We start from the raw sequence: 24,660 nt of genomic DNA on the forward strand, positions 1-24,660 counted from the left end.
CTGCTTCTCTTGGCCCCAAACACACATACATGTATGTCTTTGTGAATAACAAAGCAAAGCAGCTTGTATTGAAGTAAGAGTAAGTGTGCTATTTAGTAATGTCCTTAGGTAGGCCAAGGGGAAAGAAACGTTGTTTGGGGAGAGAGAAAAAGTGCTAAGATTTCTGCTGAAAAGAGTAAAGTAAATGCCCAGTTTTTCTTTTAATGTCTGTGACTGTCAGCACTTGACCAATCATTTATTTGTTAAGGGAGAAATAACTCTATTCATGATTTTATTTAGGATGCATTATAGTCAAGAATATAAACACCACTGTGAATACTGTTTGCAAAGTAACTGATCCTCTGCCTCTCTGGCTATAATATTGTTTCTCTGCCAGTAAATATTCTGATCACAAAGTGAAAAAGTTCGCCCCTCATTGAGAAGTCTTGCAGTGAGTCCATGAACAAAAATAGTGCTTGGGAATAGAAATAAGACTGTCCCAAAGCACTGTGAGAAAAATGCATTAAAGTACAGGTATTGTGCCACATACATTCATGTATCATATCCTAGATGCATTCATTAACTAAAAACTGACGTGTCTTTGTCTGAGTTGCTTGGTGTGTCCCCTTTCAATATTCAATACTGTCAATATTCAAACCTTGGATTTGCAGATTGATGATACATATACATCCATGCCAAGGTTATAGCAGTAATAACAGATGGAAGTACTTCCCCAAAATCTTAAAAATTATATCTTTCAGTCTTCCTCTCATTGGATGCAAGAATTTTTGGGATGCATTGCGACCTTGGTTCAATTTTAATATTTTTCAGATATATAATTTTCTTATCACTCAGCATGACATCTTAAGCTGTGGACAGAGGTTAAGCTACTTTTTGTAGAGTGCTACAAAAAGCAGGTATAGACATGCACCCCACTTGTAGGTTAGAGAAATGGTGCAAGTGCTCCAGAAATGTTTCTGGTTGAAACAGAAATGTCACTATAGTTCTGCATTTTGTAGTACCACATGTAGCACCTGTACAGTGTAATGTAGGGCTACAGGGGGTCTCGAGCCACTGTTGCTGCCACAGCAGGTGGGATTGCAGAGGGCAGCTCTCTGTCAGAGAGCTGTCACTGCTGTCCTGGCCCCTGGACATGTGGGGCAGTGAACTGTCAAAAAGCCCTGTTTTTTGTTAAGTTTTAAGGTGCAATCCTGCCCTGCTTTCTGGGATGATGATTGAAGACACTGATGTAGTTTTGACTCAGTAAGTCCATCCATTTCCCCAGCATCAGAAAACCTCTGTTCAGAGCTACATATCCCAGGATGTCCTTCACGGAAGCCTCACTCACTTGCTCACACTCCTGTGCAACTGCTGCCATTGCTGCTCTGCCCTCCCCACTGCCCACAACTGCAGGTCTTATGCCCCTCACCTACCCATCCTTATGCTACTGCACAGTTCTGACACCTGATTTGAAGTATCACTTTGTAGTTCTAAAACATGTTCACAGCCTTAACAAAAATTAATAGTTTGATTCAGCCATATGAGTCTATTGATTCAATTGCTCTGAATTATTTAGGTCCCTGGCAAATGCTATTTTCATTGCGTTATGGGTGCTGAGAAATTTTGTCACATGATAGAAACATCACCCGATGTACCTGGCTTGGCACTCTAAGGGCAGGCTGTCCTGAGGAGAAAAGTATTGTGCAAGTTGTACTACCAAGTCTCAGCAGTTGGGGAGCTGGAGAGCTGCTGTCAAGGGTGATCTAGGTCACCTGCCCCCTTCCTTCTGTGCACCACAAACCCCTGTCCTGCCAATCAGCTGATCAGTAAGACCAAGCAAGGGGGCATTCCCCTATGGTTTGACCCTTTCCAGATATCCCTGGGAAGGGTTGAGCTGTGCCAGCTCTTTCTCCATCCCTTGCACAGAACTTGGGGGATGGTGATGGATCAGTCACTGTCCCAGTGTGGCAGCTGGGGCTGGAAATGCAGCCCGAGTTTGCTGGCAGGATGGTGCAGAGGCAGGAAGCAGTGTACCTTGGAATGCAGGAGGACCCAGCCAAGCATGTGGAATAGGCTACACATTCAAACTAAAGTGAGAGGCAAAACAGCCACAGAGCTGTTCCATATTTAACAAGTAACGTCTTTAAGGCTGCTTTACCATTTTTATCATGAGAGAAATTGTTTGAACATGTGGCATGATACAACTTATTGCAATATTAATGCAATATCTGCCAGTGGCCTTATTGACTTGATCTGGGAAGATGTATCATAGATACAGTCTTTGGTCGGCTAGGGCTACTTTGTGTCTTGATGTGACCAGCGGAGAATTCTCCCTCCGTAGAACAGTTTCCCAGTGTTGTATATTTGGCTCTTTTGGTTTCCATGCATACCATTTCCACCCCTTCAGGTATAAGGAAAAAGAAGAGATATGTTCGGGTGGGTCAGGGGTGTAGGATAGCTGGGAATGGAAAGGAGAGGTATTGCAGAAGGAAGTTCAGCTACACCTGGTCTGCAGTGACATAAATTCCCTCATGGACATTACTTCAGTAGCATTAAGGTTTGGCCCTAATTTACACCACTATAGAGTGGATTTTAATTATGTTACAGCAACTAGCTCCCAGAAGTTTTCCCTCTAAACCACATCTAAGGGAAGGTCAGGCATGAGTTTGTGTGTTATACTATCACTGGGGGGGGAAAAAAACAGAAAACAGTAATTCTTCACCAGTGCAACTCTGACTGAGGATAGCAACAGCAGAAGCTGCAGCGTAGTGAGGCCTGATGCATTTCTATACATGTCATCTACCAGGTCACAATAAAGTTAGAAGGCATATGATGAAAATGTCTTTGCCCTGCCTATAATTAAGTATTCACCACTGCTAACTAACCTATGGACATACACATTGTGTGTGTGTGTGTGGGGGGGGAGGAACAGAAAACAGTAATTCTTCACCAGTGCAACTCTGCTTGAGGATAGCAACAGTAGTGGTAACTTATGAGGAGGATTGTTTCTATGAATCACGAAGCAAAGCAGCAAATTCATGAGGAGGGTTTTTGCTCTGTATCCTTTGTACAAAGCATTCCAACTCCATGTACCACAATCATTTTTGAAGGTGACTAGTTTGCAGAGAAATATATAAGCAGAATACATGGGGGAGATCTTGCATATTTAAACTGCTCTTTCTTTCTCTCTTTTTATTAAAAAAAGCACAATGCATAATAAATTAAGCTGTATTTCATTATGATGTACCTGTCTGTAAATCCTTTTCATTCAAAGAAAAAAATCTAAGACAAATAATAGAGAGATAATTTATCTGTATAAATATTTTATAATTCTCCACTGGTGTGCCATTAAATTCTTTTTCTAAATGGCTTCCATTTCTATAGGACCCAGAAAATGATTAGTGCTATTCTGCTGCAGAGCCAGCAGGGGGAACATTAATTAACTAAATGATATTTCCAGAACCGCATTATCATTTTCAGTGGTTCTGCTCCATGAAATGAATGAAACCATATTGACACATCCTGGGAGAAGAACATAACTGCATGCGAAATAAGGACCAAATCCTACAAATACCATCAAGCACAGAACTTATTACTATGAATCTTAGCATGATTTTTTCAACAAAAATTGCAATAGTCATTCGTTGCAGCATGCAGCCTTAACATGCATATCCTTTAGAAGTTCTCAGTGGTTTCAGGACAGACAAGGATGTGATTTCTTTTCCTATGCCAGTTGCATTACTTCAAATAATCCAGATTTTAACTAAAAAAGGGCGCGTCTACACATGGTTATTTAATGCGGGTTAGCCCAATTTAAGCCGCATTAAGGGTGCGTGTCTACACGTGTGCCCTTAATGTGGCTTAAAAAATGGCGATTTTAGGCTATGTGAGCCTAAATTTGATACCTGCCCAAACCAAGTATCAAATTTAAACTGGATTAGTTAATGCAGATTTAACAAATGTGTAGATGCATTACTCCACGTTAACACAGGGAATAGTCCTAGGTCTGCCCAGCCACTAAGGGGCTGGCTGAAGCCCAGCACCAGGGCTCCTAGCTGGCTGTCTCTCCTCCCCCATGCCTGGGCTGTTCTCTGTATAGTTTGCCACTTGTACATGGTTTTTTTATTGTTGGTAGGTGGGGAGGGTGGTGGAGGTGTGCTGTTTGTTGCTGGGGAGGAATGAGGGATAGGTGTTATGAGAGTAGTAAAGTTTTTTTGTTTTAAGCATGTGCATACCTTGAGAGTGGTGCTGGGGGTGGCAGGCCAGGTGGGCTAGAGCAGGGAGTGCAGGAGGAAGGGATCAGCCAGGGCCTCCTGCAGCCGGTGCCCTGGCCCCTGGCTGGCGGGTACATGGCTGTCCTGGGTTCTGGGCATGGGGGTGCCTGCTGGGACCAGGCACCCCACTGGTCATCACTGGCAAGGGCCAGGCTGGAGCAGCAGGGTGCAGGGTGTCACTGGCAGGGGCAGGGGCAGTCCTGGTACAGGAAGGCAGGATGGGCAAGGAGGGAGCTACCGTGTGCTGCTGGGCACCTGGTTCCTGGGCAGGGAAGGGGCTGACCAGGGATTAGAGGGCAGGGGTATGTTTCCAAGATGGCTTCCAAATGTTGGCATCTGGCTCTTTCTTCAGCATGGCTGCCAAGTGCTGGCATCCTTGAGTCCAGAGGCTGGAGCTGCCCCTGGTGGCCACAGGGGCACTTGGCAAAGTGAAGCGACTTGGGACTAAAGTTAGTCCCAAATTCCACCACATGAAGACACCTGCCAAAACCATTTTAATCTGCATTAGATTAATGTACATTAAATTTAAACTGGCTTAAATTCACATGTGATTGCACCCAAAGTGAACCAGAGATTGAGAGAGCTATGGAATACATATTTTTGTTCAGCAGTTTGCTAGATAGACTTATCTAATTTATTGAGAAATTGGCAGTATAACTAGCCTATACTCCCTGTGCACAGATACTTTCAAGTTAGGTATTATATTTATGATCTTTTTTGAACAATTGTTCTATACAGAATTTTAAGTGATAGCTTCTGGCTGACTAGGAAGCAGGAAAGTTAACTGATTTATATTGACATTTGCAGGCTGCTTTCCTAGCAAAGAAAAGTCTATGTTTAACATGTCAGTAAAAAAGATTTAAATTGACAAATTAACCCAAAAACTAGATATCTGTTAAAAAGAACCAGCAACCTCAGCTTGTATTATAATAAAAGAAATCTTTAAGATATTGCTTCATTGGTACCTCAGGGCAATCAGGTTAAAAATATATCAAGCTTGAATACTGCAGAACACTGGAAGTATGGGAATGGAAATTGTATATGTATATGGTGAACATGTCTAATCATTGGAGAATATTGGGGTGCAATATGTAACCAAATATTACAGGTTGTTAGGTATGTATTGCCAAGTGATCCTTTGGTACTATTCTTGTAGCTGTCATGTTGCTGATAAGTGATAGTCTTCTTGGAAAGAGAAAAATAGCCCAAAATTAGGGAAATGTTTCCCAAGAATACAGAAGATATACAAGAAAATTAAATCTTTCAGTTATGCTGCAAAACACACTGAAGATGAGTAGATACTTAAATTGTTGGAATGAATGGATAGTGACTATGTAATGAATGCTCAAAATACATTTGCCTGCAAAAAAAAGGGCATACACATACAGTGTTTTTTATAATAGCATTTCATACTTATGATTGGTTTGAGGAATATAGATAGGATCAGCAGTTTCACTCAAATTTAATAAAATCAACTTGGAGGCATAAAGAAGTTCTTGCTGTAGTATGGTTACATCCTGTTCAATAGGAACATTTGATGATTATGTAACTCCATGTTGTTTTTTTCTAAACAAAATAATGTTTGTCAATGCATGTTTAATGATTTATTCTAAAGATATTAATGTCAATGATTTGTAAACCTGATAAAAATGTTAAGTAAATAGTTGTTTATAAAAGGACAAAACCATTAAGGACTTTTAATTATCAGCTGGAATAGGACCCCTGCTAAATGGGCAGAAACAATTGGTGACAGACAGGGGGGACAAGGCTGAACTCCTCAACGAGTTCTTTGCCTCAGTGTTCCTAAGTGAGGGGCACGACAAGTCTCTCACTGGGGTTGTAGAGAGGCAGCAGCAAGGTGCCAGACTTCCATGCGTAGATCCTGAGGTGGTGCAGAGTCACTTGGAAGAACTGGATGCCTTTAAGTCGGCAGGCCCGGATGGGCTCCATCCGAGGGTGCTGAAGGCACTGGCCGACGTCATTGCAGAGCCACTGGCGGGAATATTCGAATGCTCGTGGCGCACAGGCCAAGTCCCGGAGGACTGGAAAAGGGCTAACGTGGTCCCCATTTTCAAAAAGGGGAGGAAGGAGGACCCGGGCAACTATAGGCCAGTCAGTCTCACCTCCATCCTTGGTAAAGTATTTGAAAAAATTATCAAGGCTCACATTTGTGAGAGCCCGGCAGGACAAATTATGCTGAGGGGAAACCAGCATGGGTTTGTGGCGGGCAGATCGTGCCTGACCAACCTAGTCTCTTTCTATGACCAGGTTACGAAACGCCTGGACACAGGAGGAGGGGTGGATGTCATATACTTGGACTTCAGGAAGGCCTTCGATACGGTATCCCACCCCATACTGGTGAACAAATTAAGAGGCTGTGATGTGGATGACTGCACAGTCCGGTGGGTGGCGAATTGGCTAGAGGGTCGCACCCAAAGAGTCGTGGTAGATGGGTCGGTCTCGACCTGGAAGGGTGTGGGCAGTGGGGTCCCACAGGGTTCGGTCCTTGGACTGATACTCTTTAATGTCTTCATCAGTGACTTGGATGAGGGAGTCAAATGTACTCTGTGCAAGTTTGCAGATGACACAAAGCTATGGGGAGAAGTGGACACGCCGGAGGGCAGGGAACAGCTGCAGGCAGACCTGGATAGGTTGGACAAGTGGGCAGAAAACAAGAGGATGCAGTTCAACAAGGAGAAATGCAAAGTGCTGCACCTAGGGAGGAAAAATGTCCAGCACACCTACAGCCTAGGGAATGACCTGCTGGGTGGCACAGAGGTGGAAAGGGATCTTGGAGTCCTAGTGGACTCCAAGATGAACATGAGCCGGCAGTGTGACGAAGCCATCAGAAAAGCCAATGGCACTTTATCATGCATCAGCAGATGCATGACGAATAGGTCCAAGGAGGTGATACTTCCCCTCTATAGGGCGCTGGTCAGACTGCAGTTGGAGTACTGCATGCAATTCTGGGCGCCACACTTCAAGAAGGATGTGGATAACCTGGAGAGGGTCCAGAGAAGGGCAACTCATATGGTCAAGGGCCTGCAGACCAAGCCCTACGAGGAGAGACTAGAGAAACTGGACCTTTTCAGCCTCCGCAAGAGAAGGTTGAGAGGCGACCTTGTGGCTGCCTTTAAGTTCATCACGGGGGCACAGAAGGGAATTGGTGAGTATTTATTCACCAAGGCGCCCCCGGGGGTTACAAGAAACAATGGCCACAAGCTAGCAGAGAGCAGATTTAGATTGGACATTAGGAAGAACTTCTTCACAGTTCGAGTGGCCAAGGTCTGGAACGGGCTCCCAAGGGAGGTGGTGCTCTCCCCTACCCTGGGGGTCTTCAAGAGGAGGTTAGATGAGTATCTAGCTGGGGTCATCTAGACCCAGCACTCTTTCCTGCTTATGCAGGGGGTCAGACTCGATGATCTATTGAGGTCCCTTCCAACCCTAACATCTATGAATCTATGAATCTTTCCAAGTACAAATTTTAAACTACGGACACTTGAAGGGGGAAAAAAGCCAGCTGCTTAAGAAACATTTCTCTGTGGTGGTTGAAAAAAATTAATTTTTCAACTCCTGCATTGATGACTGTCTGTAGAGTGAAATGTACTTTAAGTGCTCCTTCACATACCTTCTAATGTACACCAGTATAGAAGTGCTGGCACAAAAGAATACTACGTTGGCACTGTATTGTGGAATATGGAAGCTTTAAATATTTGATTTGTATTTCAAATATAGCATATGCTGGTAGTGGTGAAAGGTTTTTATCACCTAATGCTGTTGCTGTCTGAGAGCGTTTATTACTTATCTGATCAAAATAGACTTTGACTTCCATGGGTTTGGTATTGGATCTTAAAAAAATAATAAACAGAATATAAGGGGTAGTGGCTTTTTATTGACCAGGTTAGGAAATACATTCCATTGACAGGAACCAACAGGAAAGAAAGTGCAGAGCTGATCTTGAAAGAAACAAACAGGTCAACTGATTTTACTATATTGATTTATTAGTTTTCTACGTATCGGTTCTGTGTAGCCATTGTTTAAAAAAGATCCCTCTTTTACCATCCTGCCCTTGCATTCCATCCTCTGTGGAATAATTGTGTTATTCATATTCATGTTACCTCAGTCCATCCAATCTTGATACAGCTTCCCTCTTCCTTCTTGGAGTTTTGTGTGAAATTAATTTTCCAGCTCCACAGGGCAGATCTATAATGTCTTTTTATATGAATTGGAATTTAGGTAGTATTAAAATAAAATAATAGTCTTTGTTCTCAGGTCTGTTCCTAGTGAAAAGGTGTACATGTCTCGAAAAACCATCACAACAAGGGGAAAATAACCTGACAGCATGATAAGAGTCCTGAAACTGAATTGGGCACAAAGCTTGAATGTTCCTCTCATCTCAAAAAATAGTGTATAGACTTCAGAACTGAGAAGGGTAAGGTAGTAGTAGTGAGGCAGAGCATGTCTACAATACAATGCTATGTAGCTTGGGTACCAAAAGCAATCTAGCTGCTTTAGTGTGGAGCTGTGGCTGCTAAGTAGTAAATTAGCCAGGGCAGAGCTACACATTTAGATGGCTAGCTGCTTGTAGTTACCTCATTGACCTCTTAAGGTGTGTACAGAAGTGCTCTGTACACGTTTTACAGTGCTGTAATTTAGAGCACTTGTTATAGCATTATAGAATTACAGCACAGTGTTTTTAAACATGACAGAAGTGCACTGTCAGGTGTGGGGGTGGCTCTGTCAGGTGTGGGGGTGGCACTTCCCAGGTTAGGAGACACGGGGTGCTCTACAGCCTCCTGGGGCTTCTCCACTGATCAGAAATTTTACCAGCATACAGAAGTTACTTAAGAGCACAAGCAGAAGTGTAGCTCCCTGCTATAACTGAGAGTGCTTTGCAGAAAGTGTTCTGAGTTATGATCCCCCAGACCAAACAGAAGTTCACTCTTGGTTCTAGGGTAGAAGGGATGCAGCTGCTGTCTGTCAGCCTGTAGCCAGTTTCTCCTAGCAATGACCCCTCCTCCGTGCCTGCTCCCTAGCACTGTTTTCAAATGGGAGGAGGGAGAAGGGAGCAGAGGGAGCTCAATGTAGGGATTCTTCAGCCAGTGCTGGAGCATGGGGTGCTCCAATACACACGTCCCACCTTCCAGCAGTGGCTGAAAAAATCCCAAACCAAAGTCCCTCCAGTCCCTTTTCCCCCTTCTATTCTGAAAACAGCAACAGGCTGGGAGGCAGCACAGACACAAGTTACAGAAGATGCTCTGTTTTGAAATGTCTTCATCTGAACACCCAAGTGGCCATTTTTTAAGCAGTCTGCAGCCATGCATATATGTTTGCTTATGGCTATAGACCGCTTTCTGTAGCCAGATTGGGCAAAAATTGTCACTTCTGTCTGCGTCCTAAATTACAGTAGGTTGCTAACGTACTATAAAATACAGTGCATCAAATTTAATACCTCATTTAACAAAAGTTAATTTAAAGGACCATACCCATTTTTAAAGTGCTATAAAACTGTGCATTTCTGTTAAGCTATGGCAATAAAGTGCTTTAAATGGTGAAAAAAGCAACTTCTGTACACACCTTTAGAGACAGCTCAGGTATCTATATATGACACTGCATTGTTCACTGTAGATATACCTAGAGAGGAAAGAAAGCTTTGCACTGCCACAACCTATATTGTACAGTACAGGTATGCATAATTAGAGGTCTTCATCCTCCAAGGCATTCAGGCACATTTCAACATAGAATTTACAAGAAACACTTTTAAATTGATGGAGCTGTCCAAGTAAAATTGTGATAAGCACTAAAATAGTTAAACTCATCCATGCCAAAAAAAAAATAAATCTTGGAATCCAATATTTAGTGACAGTTGAAATAAAAAATAAAACCACAGTGATGATAATTTCTGCTCGGTTGACCTACTTTTTACCTTTCAGGCTAGTCAAGTACACCTTGCTTCTAATGCTTGTTTTGGCTTCTTATGGGAGATTTTTATTTGGATAGTGACAGAAAAGTTTTCTGAACTGCTAAAATGCCAAGATGGCTTTATTTGTCTCTGATCTAGCAGCAACAGAATTAACACAGTCCATACTTTGTGTTATTGATTTTGAGAATATTTTCTTCTCCCAATTTCAGGTTGGGTGGGACTATATCTGCATACAAGATAGTGCCAGACGAAATAGAAGAAATCAAGGTATAGTATTACTACTGTCTTTCAACACTCTGGAGTGTTTTGTTGGAGAGAATACCCAACTTGTTACAAGGAAAAGGCAGACCTTGTTTTGTGCTTTGAAATGCACAAAGTATGTATGGTCTTCATTTTATACCCTAACTAATAAATATTGAAAATAGTAAAAAAAAAAAATCATCTTAAATATTGAATAACTGACTTGACCAACTATCTAGAGCAGTCTGTGAAATTAAAGAACAGCTTGAAGATAAAAATGAAACTTTTGTCTTTCCCGTACACTTCTCAAGTCCCCTTTTCTATCTAAGCCCTAACTACTAATTATGTTTGTTGAATATGTTCAGTGATCTGTATCTCTATAGGGCCAAATTTTTGGGGTCAACCTAAAGGAATCTCAGTACCACAGTCACATTTTCCCCTTCAGTTTTTCACTTGACACCTTTATTTGAAACATTTGGGGCCTTTTATCATACAGTCAGTATTAATCCAAGGTTATGGCCAAACTTTGCACAGCCCAGTGTCTATTTAGTTTCTTGAATCCAAGTTTAGAAACCTAAAATAAACCTAGCCTGATTTTCAGAGGTACTGATTACCTTTAGCTCCCATTCACTTTGTTAGGTTTTATTGATGTCCAGCAGTCATGTAGTTTAAGTCTCAGGATGGATTCAGAAATGTAACTGTAGACATCTAACTTTGAAAAGGTTTATCTGTTTTAAACTTTTACAAATATGTAATCTGGTGTTCACATTTGTTCTGAAATCAAAAGCACATTTAGGTTTAGCAATGCTATCTTTTTATCTTAAAAAGAGGTAGATGGAAACAGTGGGCACACAAAGAAGCTTCAAGAATTCTTTGATTCGATGGATGACGGTTTTTCAATTAATAGGTTATAGCAGAATTCGGTCAAACCAAATACACTCAAGGAAAAAAATATAGCAATTTGTGTTATTTCTTGTTGTTCAATGGAGTGATGTACATTTACCCTAGGTTAGAATATAGCTCTTAGCAGTGCCTGTGTAACTGGTGTTGTAATGATATCTTGTGAGACTTAAAATAAGAAACAATCAACTTGACTATCCCATTGCCTTGCACCACTTATTGTTATTTAGGGTTGTACAAAGTGAGTTAAAAATGGCTACAAAAACTAATAAATCAAATAATTAGATATTATAACCATTTGACCCAGTTATGACTTCACAGTGTGCAAAAGCATTAAAATATCAGGCATTCTAGACCAAGTTCATATTTAATGTAATAAAATATAACTTCGCTGTAATTGCACCTTCTCACACGATAGCAGAATCTATCTGTTTGCCACCACTAAAAAACCTAAGCTTCTCCCTTCTTTGAAAATTAGTATCATATTTCATATTCTCAAAAAAGAAACATGAATTGCAAATCTGAGAAATTGATTAGATTTTTTTTCATGAGATTTGGAAAATAGCACCAATTTTTAATTTTAACTCATAAACTCCTTCAATTTTGGAAACCCAAACAGTGGCAGCTTGCTAGTGTATAAGAAATGGAAAGTGAAACTGACTTGCCAGATTTCACTGGGTAAATAAGTGAAATGGAAAAAGAAATAAGAAAGCAAATCAGTTGTATGATATGTTCAGTTTCAGTGTAAGAACACAAAGTGCACTTTAAATGTTTTGCTCTTGAAACCTGCTAAAAGGCTGTAGATAGAATTAATTAGTGAAACATTTCCGACTGAAACACACTTAAAAGCATTTCTTAAAGGAAACCTTTCAGCCAGGGGACACATTCCTGTGCAGTTCCTGGCTGGAACATTTAGAAACAGAACAGCCTCCTTTTATGCCAACCAGTGGGTGCTAGAGAAGCATGCAGTGTGACCTGTGGCTCTATACTTCACTCTCTCTTCCCTCCCCTCACAGGGATAGGAGGTAGAGCAGAGAAGTTGTGTGGGAGGAGGGTTCCCTAACCACACTGCTAAAAATCTGACACTCTGGCTCCAGTACCCTCTACCTCTCTTCTCCCCCTCTCAGGCAAATGGAGAGGCAGAGAGGACTGTAGGTCCTGGAGTTGGCAGGTGTCTGGCAGGGGAGCAGCCAGATGTAAGCCAAACTCCAGGTGTTGCTTGGGTTACAACCTGACAGCTCCCTGCCTCCCCTGCTGAGACATAGCAAAAAGTAAAATAGTATCTTAAATAAAGAGGTCCTCTTTTGGAATAGCTATTTTTGACTTGGCTCCAGGCATTCTCATGTTGGTCATTTAGTGGGATAGTTTAGTTTAATTTTTTTAAGACTCTCCACACCTGGTTTTATATAGAAATAGTTGTTCTGGAACAGCTAGTCCTGCAGAGGTATTCTGGAATAATTGCCCATGTAGGCAAGCCCTAAATAACAGATGCTTTTAGAGCAGGGGTTTTCAACCTTTTTCAATAAGTGTACCCCTGGTGGCCAGACACAGAGCGGCGGCGGCACAGGGTGGTAGGTGGCGGCTGCCGCATATGAGCTTCCTCACTCCCCTCTGCGTCCAGCTGTCCGGGCAGTGCCTGCATGGCCCACTGCCCTCACTTGACCCCAACCGTGGTCCTGGGAGGTGGCGGCATGGGGTGGTGGGTGGCAGCGCTCCATCCCTACCTTCCTGTGCATACTCCCTAGGGCCTTCCCAAGTACCCCCAGGGGTCTGCATACCCCCGGTTGACAACCCCTGTTTTAAAGCATTTCAAAGGTGTACTTGCATACAGCTGGTGTTTGAAATGTTTTAATTATTACATGTGTCCTCATTCAACAGACTGTTTTGGTCCACTTCTTTTCATCTCTTGGTACTCAACTACCTTGAGATTCCAGAGGGGAAGAAGTATGTTCTTCCTTCACCTCAGTACTGTCAGTGTAGCTGTATAAGAAAGAGTCCACTGCACTAAGCCAGAGACCTTCAGCTATTCTGAGCAGTTGAAGAAGATGCATGCTTTTCTTCTCTCCAGTAACTATCATCTCTTGTGTGGAAGCTGTTTCAGGGTTTGATGTTCACATAACATGCTCTGTGGGTTTATACTTTGTGTATGTGTGTACAGTGTGTCTGTTTTATGCTATATATTCATCTCTTTATGTACATTTAAAGCATGTGGTATGTCTATACACAAGATGTATTCAGAGTATGTATCTCTTCAGTACATATGTGTTGCTGCATGATCAATTTGGGGCAAAACTCCCACTCCCAGGCAGCAAAAATTGTGATATTGTGTGACTAAGGTACCACAGATGACGCATGGGAGCTAAGCTGTGTAGAATAACCAAGGTATGTGATTATAATTACTTTGATAATAATCAAAGTGATTGTAAACATGATTTAATCAGCAAGCAGGAACTTTGGCTTAAATAATACATTTTAATCTTATCTGCATTTTTACTTTTTAATGCTTCTTTGGAGTGTGTGTGTGTGTGTGTGTGTTCCATTGCAGGGTTCACATGCAAACAAGAGGGTTCTACCAACAGTGTTTTCCAGGCCCACACATACTCTATATTTGCATTCAGTTGCAAGGGTATATTCAGCTCCAGAGGTACATGAAGTCCAGTGTGAGAGCACCTTTCACTCCAGTCCCTTTAACTTGGCCTTGGTCTCAGGTGGAACACCAGAGTCTTCAGCTTCACTTAACTTGTTCAGGTTCTTATTCTGTTTGTGTGTAGCTCTAAGTTCTTTAAGTTTTTAAATATTAGTATATTAGTCATATGCGGTGAGACTAAAGGGGCTAGGTATGTTCAGCTTGTGGAAAAGACACTTAAGAGGGACATGATAGAAGTCTTTGAATATTTGAAGAGCTATCATACAGAAAAGGAAAATCACCTTTTCTCTCTTGCTGCAGAGAGGAGGAAGGATGTAAACCAATAGCTTGAAGTTACAGCAAAGTAAGTTTAGTTGGATATCCAGAAAAAACCTTCTTCACTGTTAAAACAGTGAGGCAGTAGAATAGATTGTATAGGGAAGTTGTGATATTGTGCACTCTCACTGGAGGTGTTTAAGAAGAGGGGTACAGCCACTGGTCAGGGGTGATCAAGATGTAGTTATGCCTATGTTCTCTTATGGATATTTCCTATGTTTCTGGGCTTCGCTGGTTGCCCCTTCACCTCCCACCCCTTTTCTGTTACATGTATCAGGGTGTTTTTAAGCCTTCCTAGTGGCATTAGGAGTTGGCTACAGCCAAGGCTGGGGACTTTGACTGGGGTGTGCCAATGCTGCTCTGGACCAAAGCCCCTATCTTAAATGTGCAGAATACACATAGGAAAAATTATCAAAATGTTTTTATTTAAAATTAACAGCTTTATTAAGCAAAGGAAGTATCTGTAGTTAGTGAATTAAACTGATGGATTCTGGTCAGCATGTCCTTCAGTATTTTAGAAATAGTAGATCATACTTCATGTTTATACAAAGATTAGAAGAAAACACTTCCCTGTTTTTTTCCACATCCAGACTGACTTCTTAGCCAGCGCCCCATGCTGCAACCGCTCACAGCCCATGTGGGGCTGCCTGTGCCTGCTCAGGACAACCCTGTGCAAGCTGTGAGCGGCTGCAGCAGGGAACGCTGGCCATTGGGGGGGGGGGGCGCTTTTCCCTACACTCAGCACCCACTCATTCACTGCTGGCGATCGCAGGGTCATGGCTGCACACTGCCCCCCACCTGTACCGTGGGGCTGAGGGGGGTACTGGGAGTGAGCAGGCACGGGAACCAGTGGGAGCATGCGGCCCACACTGGTGTCCCCTCTTAGCTTTAAATGAGCTAAATTAGTTGAATAAACTGAAAAGGAGATATTCTCTGAACATGTAGAAGAAGCTACTGCACTCAGAACCTGGCGTAATACATCAGCGAGTGCCAGTTCCTGGGGTTTAGCCAATGACTGGTACCACTTTCTCTAAAATTTTGCAACAGAATATACTTGAATATTTTTACATCTTTAAGCTATTTTAATATAGTATAGTAAATTTAATCCCTAATTTAGGTTGTTGATTTCAATTTTAAATTTTAAGTTATTGTATTTACTTACCTACCATAGGCACCTTTTCCCAAAAATCAACCCCCATTTAATGTCCTAAGCAGGCAAGGTGATTTTCTGCCTGCAATAGAAGCATCCTGCTTTGATTCCTGCTCTACCCAGCAGCAGCAGTGGCATTTCTATTCATGCAGTTTGGGGAGTCATTTTATTTAATGACTCATTGTTCTTTGCTCTACTGTTGTTAACAACCATCTCTCCTTTTTAATGGTCTTGATGTTCTATTAATTAAGTGAATCTTTTTTCACGCAATATTGCTGCCTGCTAGCTGTTCCTCATCTCTCTTCCTCTATTTCACAGACCTTTTTTAGCTCTTTTTAAAAGAACTCTGACTATGCCTTGAACTAATCCTAATAAAATGGAGCCTTTTTGTAGGTGGCACTTTCCTTCAGCTGATATTAGATACAAGAATTCAAAAATGTTCTACTTGGGAATGGACTTTTGTCCCTTATGTCCAGAGCCTGAGGTTTTTATTAGAATCACAGTGTCCTACATTAATATTCCTCCCTGGGCAACAGTTTGCAATTTATTAGGGGGGAAAAACACTTGATCTCACCCCCTGTCATGTAAACGTTATAAATAGCCCTCCAGAGCTATACAATATAACTGCTAAAGGCTCTTAGAAGCAGAGTTAGTCCCCTGGCTTTGAATAAATGTAGATGGCAGCAGTTATAAATTGCCTTCTCCAGACAGTTGTGAAAGAACAAGCTCTTAGAGTGGATAGAGACCTTGATCTATCATCTGCCATCCTTCCTTTTCAGTATTGTGAAGGAGACAAAGCTGTGCTAGGTCAAAATTCCTGAAAAAAATGTCAACCCAGATTCAGGATGGAGGTACTCTCATTTACTTTGGATGTGACCTCCCAAGGGGATTGCCTCTCATCAGGACTATTTGAGATAGGTTATTTGGGCATTGTAACAAGATAATTTTGCTGACGGTTCATGCAGTTCTTCTATAGTGACCAACACTTTCAGTATTCTTCAGTAGCAGTGTTTCTGAGGTTTTTTTGTAAGTTTACTAATGTCCATTCTAAACCTCTCAAGCAGAAAGGTATCCATATGTGCCACTTCCTAGATAAACCCTAAGAGGAGCATCTTCATAGGAGAAAGCAGAAATCATTACCAGCAAACAACTCAGCTACTTCAAGAACATAGCTTTGTCATAACACAGAATAAGGGCCAAGTGATTCCAGCACAACTGAGCATATTGTGTAAAAATGAATAGATATGCTGCTGATTATAGGATATCTGACGCACAGAGTTTTGTTAACAACATGTAGTGATCTGGCTGATCTGACTGGAGAACATATGCAGAGAGAAATTTTGGTTTAAGGACCTGGTCTGAAGTAGAAATTAGATGCTGTAAATCAACTAGTGTATGCTCTTGTGTGAAATACCCACAAGTTGCTCACAGCAGCAGCGTACAACAATAATAACTGGGTGATGACAGATAATACCTCTCTAATGCTTGAATCAATGGTCAGAAAAGAATCAGGTCACTGATGCTTCAGTAGGATTCCAGCCATGCATATCTTCCACATAAAAAGTTGAACAATGAAATACATTGCCTAAGCAGAAAATCAAGCAAGTGCAGCTTATGTCCTGAACTATTTGAATTCCAGAATAATATCTCAGGAGAAGCTATAATCAATCTGTTCATTTTGAGGTTCAAGAACAATAAAACTCTAAAAAGAAAGGACCAGAAATAGAATCCCAACAGCACAGAAGTGATGGTAGTTGACAGATCTCATGATTTGAGGGAGATAGGGATACCTATCATTGATGGGGTTCATTCTCCCCTTATCACTCAGGTTCTTAGTCTGGGGGTGCTTTTTGATCCTTTGCTGCACCAGTGTTCTGAGATTGCAGCAGTGTCCGTGAGTCCCTTTTGCTAACACCATCTGGTGAAAAGCCTGTGACCTTTTATTTTGCATTCAAATTTGACTGCCATAGTCTAGGCTTGCAACCTCAAGGCTGGACTACTGCAATGGGGCTACCTTTGGTAACTGTCTGGAAGCTGCATATAGTGCAGAACACCCACTTTCTGATGGGTGTGAGTTACCAAGAGTGCATTTACTTCAGTGCTCAAAATTCTGTACTAGCTTCCAGTAGATTTCTGCGTGCAACTCAAGGTGCTGGTTTTGACCTATAAACCCCTAAGTTTAGCCTGGCTATATATACCTAAGGAACTACCTGCTCCCCTATATTCCATCATGATCCCTAAGGTTAGACAAGAGCAACCTCTTGCAAGCTCCTTCTACACACCAATGTTGCTTGGGAAAAATAAATGAGCAAATACTTTCAGGAATCACTCCTGAGCTTTGGAACTGTCTTTCTATTGAGGCCTATCAGAGCCCAGGCTTGGACATCTTCCACAAATACATAAGGCCTTCCTATTTGGGTATGCTTTTAGCAGGTGGCGTTAAGTTCTGTGGCATTGTTTGGAGTTATTGTAGGGGATTTGGTTTATTCCTTTTTTTTTTCTTTAAATGAGAAATCCTTGGCAATTGGCACCTTTAACTAGAGATGCCTAAAATCTATGCTGTTATCTTCCTCACAACTATCAGTTCTCTTGAGTTCAACACAAAGAATGTCTGGAAGGAGAAGTCTGAGGCATTCTGATGGCCATGTGGTGGCCAAAGAGACCACAGTTCTCAGACCTGATCAACTATCAGTTCATCTCTTTTCCCAGCAGAAAGAACCTCTTATCTGAGATCCAGACCTACATAAGGAACCAGAAGACATTAGCTTAGATGTGCATATTAAAGCAAATTAAAAAAGAAAAATATGGTTAAAAAACCCAATAATTTCCTTCTTTGGCTTCAAGGAAATGGTTGCTAAGTAGGATATGTTCCAGTATCTACTCAAAGTTCAAGTACTAGTACTGAGCCAATAAATGTGACAATATTCATAGCCACGAGATGGCCTAGAGATCCTTCAGTAAAGTTGTCAAACCACAGACAATTTAAAGTCAGTTAGTGGTCATATTAAAAAAAAAAAAACAATAGATAGAACTTGATTGTCTGTATACCTATGCTTTAGTTGGTTATTTTTGGCATCCTTATCAATTACCTTTCCATGAATATAAACGATTGCAACAATGTAATTATGGACTTCCTTTTGAGTCACTGGGAAAATATGCTTCTACTTCTCTTCAGCTGTAAAAATGTCAGAGCACAAAACGTTATCTACAGCACAACAATAATATACAGCACCTTCCATAAAGCTGTAATAGTACTGATGGCCAATTTGCCAGCATTCACACTATGCCTATCATACTTTGTAGATACTTGAGAGATACCCAAAACATCCACTATAAAACTTAAGATGGTTTGGCTGCTGTGTGGAAAGGGATGAAAACAACGAGAGTAATTGAAAACCTTTGCATGATCTACTGAGGTTTCTTCTCAAAGTATGCCATAATTTTTATAGGGGATGTTTTGGGTATCTCTCAAGTATCTACAAAGTGTGATAGGCATAGTGTAAATACTGGAAATGTCATTATGCCTCTGTTCTTTGGTGTTTAAATTTGTCCATACTATTATATAAGTACCACTACAAGAGTGGATCTTCATACAGAATAAAAAAAACACTTATTTTTATTTACCTGCTGTCACGGCACACCTCGCTGCCCCGCTCCTAGAGAGGGAAAAGCCCCAGCAGCCATAATGAGTACAGCTGCAGGTTGCCAGGGCGACTAATAAGAATCAGCTGCCTGTAGGGGGCAGGGCCTGGCTCCTATAAAGCTAAGAGTGAAGGCCAGGCTAGCAGTGGCCTGCCAGCAGCCAGGGAGGTAGGAGCTCTGGGAGTGAGGATGCGGAGAGGAACCTAGCAGCAAGTACTGCTGATATGGAGCAATGTTGTTGGAGCCATAGGGCTTTGAGTTTGCATTATAGCCAGGCGGCTTGAGTTTGCGTTTGCATATTTTACACTGGAGGCTTGGGTGAGGCTGTAGGGGTTGGAGGAGGCCTCATAGGGACCCCATAGGGGCGAGGTGCCCTAGCGCCAGGGAAGGCGCAACTTGCGCGCCAGTGGAGGCGCAGTTGAGTGCAACCAGTGGGTTGCGGGCGGGGAACTGAGACCCCGGGTTGTGTGCGGGGTGCATAGACCCCAGCCACAGAGAGGCGCGTCTTGAGAAGGCCCAGTGTGGGCACAACAGGTCCCAGAGAGAGGGACGATTTTATTAGGGAGCCCAGCGTGGGCACAGTGAGCCCCAAAGAGGGGGCAGCACTACTAGGAAGCCCAAGGCGGGCACAAGGAGCCCGAGAGGGGCCAGATTGAGAAGCCCAGGACGGGCGTAGTGAGCCCAGTAATCGGCTAGCACTGCAGGGAAAAACCCAGGACAGGGGCAGGGTGCTGCGGTGGACCCAGACAGAAAGGGTTAGCAGCACAGCGCCCCAAGAGAAGGACAGGGTGCTGCGGTGGTCCCCAAGGAAAGGGGATAGCAGCACAGCGTCCTGCAAGAGGGGAAGCAGCGCAGTGGGCCTGAAAGACCGCAGGCTCGAGGTAGGAGTCCCAAAGTGAACAAGGTCCCTGAGTGGGACAACATTTTTAGAAGAGGCCCCAGAGAAGAGGGGCAGTGTTAGAGAAGGCCCCAGAGAAGGGGGGCAGCATTTTAGGAAGCCCAAGGAGGGCACGGCGAGCCCCAAAGAGGGGAGTGCCTTGTGAGAGAAGACCACAGAGAGGGGGCAGACTATATAGAGAAGGACACACCAACGTCAGGTACATCAGTGAGGCTTGGGGCATGGTATTAGGGGTGGTAGGAGCCACGCATGGCCCACAAGGCTAGGGTGCTTGAGTAGCACCCATCATACGTGGAGACCTACGAGGGGTTCAGGAGTTTACGAGCCCGAGGAGATGCAAGGCAGCCTCCCTATTACATTTTCCTTAAGAGCAAAGACGTGGCGGGCGAGTATGGAGGGTGCCCTTGGGCCAAATTAGCGCGGAGAGAGGGCCTTGAGGAGATCACGGCCTTCCTGAAGGACCCCGCCATGACACCTGCATATTTTGTTTCTTCTAGTAGACAAACCCACCGATCTGTCCTTGGAAACCTTTTTTGATATGTTCTAATAATCATCTTTTTTTAATAGAGGAAGTGCTATACTTCCAACAAAAGTCCTTGTTAGTAATTTCACAATTCAAGAAAAGAGTCTTTATAATTGTAACTTTGAAAGTTACTGCAAATTGAGTGATACCTCAGAGACTGGTGAATATTTCCCTGCCTATGACTGACAGGTCAGGGTCTGTTTTTTGTACTGTACAAACTCTGAAATCTCACTGTAAAAGATCAGTAGATCATCCTACTGCAAGAAAAAAAATGTTCAGGTAAGTCTGGGTGCATTTTCAGTTATGTCAAATCTTAATGCTCCATAACTGTCTTGTATTTTCAGTTTTTCATGTTTCCTGCATGCACAGAATCTTACAAAAATAATCTTATAAAAAGAGGGCCTCGGGCAGGGTGACAGAGAGACTAAGAGGCTGTAGTAACATAAAAGTGACCTGAATACTTTGTTTGGCTGAGGAAGGATTTTCTTTAATATAAGTGAGATTAATAGGTATTTGTTTTACAAAGGGACTTAATGGGATGAGAGTATTGCTTTGCTTTTTGCCATGAAAGATTCCAACCAGTGAGCCTGATCCTTCATATATCTGTATGCGTGTGTGTGTATAAAATACGCTCATAGATGTGTTGGCACATAAATACGATAAAAATAAATCCTGCTAACCATTGACAGAAATGTAAATATGATTTTCAATCCATTAAATAAATAGATTGTCTAAATTCAATTTGATGCATGACCATGCTATATGTGACCATAGAAAGAAGCAGACTTATTAAGGAAATAGGTGTGCTGTTCAGCATAGTACCTGCAAGGATCATTTTATGAGGGATTCCAGTATGAGGATGTTCCTTTCGAAGCTATTTTTAGTATTCCTCGGAGGGAACATGTACTGCATCTCTGAAATCATCAGCTTCAGTAGGCTTGCATGGTTCCCTTTGGAAACTCATTTATAACTTTAGTTTACTGTCAGATATCAGATGTTGACTGCAGTACAAAAATAAACACGGTTCAGTTAATTTTACTTTGCCAGGAACTTTATAAAAAATTTATTATGCAATTTTCCCCAAGGTAAGGTTAAAAAAAAGAGCATAATATTTTATTTAATATGTGCAAGTTCTTTCAGTCCTCCAGACTTTTTTTACCAGCCAAGATTATTAACCTGTTTGTGAAGCAATTACTCTAAAAAACAGAATTTAAAAAGCAAAGGACAGAATTAGTTCTGTAACTTAGGCTTTCAAGAATAAATAAAAATATGTTTTAATCTTAAGTGATTTTCATATAGGATCATGATCTACCGGAAAAGACAATGAAAATATTAGATTTGATACTCATTTCTTGAAATGAAGCCTGTGCTAAATTAATTCAATCAGATTGCTTTAATTTCATTGTCTAATGTTTATCAGTCCTGAGATTTTCAAGTATAATACGTGTATATTTTTACATAACCACAGAATGCCTCAAAGAAATTTAAAATAATATCAATCTGAAAATGGAAAAAACCTAACTTGAAGGATATACACTGTTTACAGCCTGCTTTTTTGTTATCTGGCAGAATGGTTATACCAAGATTGAGATGATTTCACCAAGTTTTAGAGAAAACATAACAGGATATTATAGGCTTGATTTTAAAGTTGTGATCAAACATGGAAAACTCAAGTCTTAACAGATCAGAGTAAGAATGGGTGGCAACTGTTGATCCTCCTGGATCATGGTATATGCATGAGGGACACCCAGACCTTCAGTGTATATGCCTGGGTAGGAATTTTTGGAGCAGTGGAGGCTGCCCAGACCTTCCATCCTCCCTTTAGGCCACTGAGACAGAATCCAAAGACCAGACTGAGTCCAGATGTTTGATGTTTCCATGGCTGTAGTTGTATAAGTGCCTGGGAAACTAATCCAGGTCTCCTGTGTGGTAGGCCAGGATTCTACCACTGAACCACAGGGGACTCCCTGAGTAAGAATATTTTATGTGTAATTAATTAGTTTAAAAATTTATGTGCAAAAATTAAGATTATGCAAACATATAGTCTTATGGGGGTGGAAGATTGGTTGTAGATTCAACTTATTTGAATCCCTTTATTGCTGTTCTTGTACAAATGGAGCTAGTCTTTCTTTTCCCCTGGTTTGCAAGTTGGTTTATAAGAATGGAAGAAAAGTACAGTGTTGTCCCTCTTAATGCAAGCTGTTAGTCCAGAGGCATAGCAAGCTCCTTCAATTTGCTGGGGTGGGGGGTAGGTGAGGAAGAGTATTCCAGCCAGTGGACGTGAGTGGGGGGGAAGGAGGAGTGAACTCTTACCTGGTTCAACTCTCAGACTCTGGTGGCAGCTGTTACTGCTGTGGGACAGGCCCACCGCACACCAGCTGCAGCATACCCATGGTACTCCATTCACTTCCCACCACCTGCCCTTCCAATACAGTGCTGGGTGTAGGGCTATGCCTGTCCAGCAGCTATGACCAGACAGAATGGAGCTGCACCTGCTATAGCAAAGAGTCCTGGGGATTGGATGCCATTTTGATGCCCTGCCTAAGCAAGCACCGGGGGCTTTGCTCTCTCCACCTCACTCTCCAGTTATGCTATGGTTTTTGCCTAATATTTTGGGCTTCCCTCACTTATCCTGGAATGGGAACTGATTATATGAATCAGGTATTTCTTTAGCACAATTCCATCTAGTTACCAAGAATTTACACGAAGTCTAGTTTCCCCAAACACAGCGGGAACAAACAACAGATGGCAATGTCATTGTTCACAGATTCAGGCCTGCTTTCCAGCTAGTGCGGAGCCAAAGAAAGTTCTCACTTCTCTTCCTCCCAGAGGTGCACTGACTGCTCGTGCTCTGGCTTTCCTGCATGGCCCATTTTTAACACACACAGATGCACACAGTTCTACAATCAACACCCCAGCCCCTAGGTTTGCAGGCAGACCCAGAAGGACACTTACTAAGACTTGTCTACACTTGAAGCCTCTACCACTAGAGTGTAACTGTCTTGGCAGAGCAACCTAGTGAAGATACAGTATATGCTGGCAAAAGCAGCTTTTCTGCCAGCATAGCTACACCACTTTCCTGAATAGCAATCTGAGTAAGTGGTGCTCAACCTTTTGGCCTTATGGGCCAAATGAGTGGTACAGGGCCCATCTGTAGGCTAGATTGGGCTTGGAGCCTGGAACTGCCCTCTCCCACCTCCTGCTTACCAAGATTGGGCCCCAGGGGCCTGGGGCTGCCTCCACCCAGCCCTGTGCACAGCAATTGGATGTTGGATGCAGCATGCAGGGTCCAGGGGTCTCCACAGGTCTGGAGATTTGACATCAGGGTAGTGGTACCACCACTTCTCCCCTCCCCTCCACCAAATTTACAGGCCAGATGACATGGTGCCATGGGTCAGACCTAGCCCAAGGCCTGAGGATAAGAATCCCTGATCTAAGCCAACAAAACCTCTCTTCTGTCAACATAGCAGCATCTGTTCTGATAGCTAGGAACTGGTGAGATGGCTCTGTCCATTCCTCTACCTTCTTTCCATATAGAGATAGATATATGGGACCCAGAACTACTCTTCCTGATCCCCTCATACTGGCATGTGGTAAGCCAGCAGTTTCCAAACTGTGAGTTGCAACCCCAAATGGGGTCACAACATCAGCAGACAGGGCCGTGGTAGTGAGGGGCCATGCTGAGGAAATGGGGTCATGCTGAGGAAATGGGGCCATAAATAGGGTCATGCTGAGGAAAAGTTTGGGAAGCAGTGGTGGTAAGCCCTGCACCTCTGAGGAAGTAGGAGTTCCTTCCCTGTCTGCTCCCATGGGTGAGCTTTGGATACCTAATGTCTAATGGAGAGGGGATGAAAATACTCACTTAGTTTAATGGAGTAGGTCACACTTTTCAGAACTGTTGTTTCAAACTCTATTAATCTCCATCCAGTGTTCTCATTCAGATGGGAACATCCCATTGAGATGAACTAGGTGCTTCACAGCTTTCTGAGTCTCTTAGACGTAGATAGATAGAGACATAGGGTGCATCCAGACAAATGCGGCCATGCGGCATATGGCACCACAAACATGTCAGCAGCGCCACATACCACACAGTTAGGTGTTCTCTGCACTGCAAGGATATCCAGGGGTCAAAAAAAACCTGCGGGAGAAAAAAAGGAGGAATGCATGCA

General features: G+C 42.5%; 1 protein-coding gene and 1 long non-coding RNA gene across 16 annotated transcripts in view; one reads left to right on the plus strand and one right to left on the minus strand.

Moving 5' to 3' along the window:
• The window catches only part of LOC109280500 (uncharacterized), a 125,913-nt gene extending 101,254 nt beyond the window's left edge, over positions 1-24,659 (minus strand). Inside the window, exon 1 of the long non-coding RNA XR_009460138.1 lies at positions 24,354-24,659. This is a non-coding gene — a long non-coding RNA (uncharacterized LOC109280500). The remainder of the gene's footprint in view (positions 1-24,353) is intronic.
• Positions 1-24,660, plus strand: part of GPHN (gephyrin) — a 631,726-nt gene that overhangs the window by 294,296 nt on the left and 312,770 nt on the right. For 13 of the 15 annotated variants that reach the window (XM_059722870.1, XM_059722873.1, XM_059722869.1 and 10 more), the window contains exon 3: positions 10,386-10,443. The exons of the other annotated variants lie outside the window; for them this stretch is intronic. In XM_059722870.1, the coding sequence (XP_059578853.1) occupies positions 10,386-10,443 (58 nt within the window). The remainder of the gene's footprint in view (positions 1-10,385; positions 10,444-24,660) is intronic. 15 annotated transcript variants of the gene reach the window in all.

This window comes from Alligator mississippiensis, chromosome 2 (assembly GCF_030867095.1).
Source record: "Alligator mississippiensis isolate rAllMis1 chromosome 2, rAllMis1, whole genome shotgun sequence".
NCBI lineage: Eukaryota > Metazoa > Chordata > Crocodylia > Alligatoridae > Alligator > Alligator mississippiensis.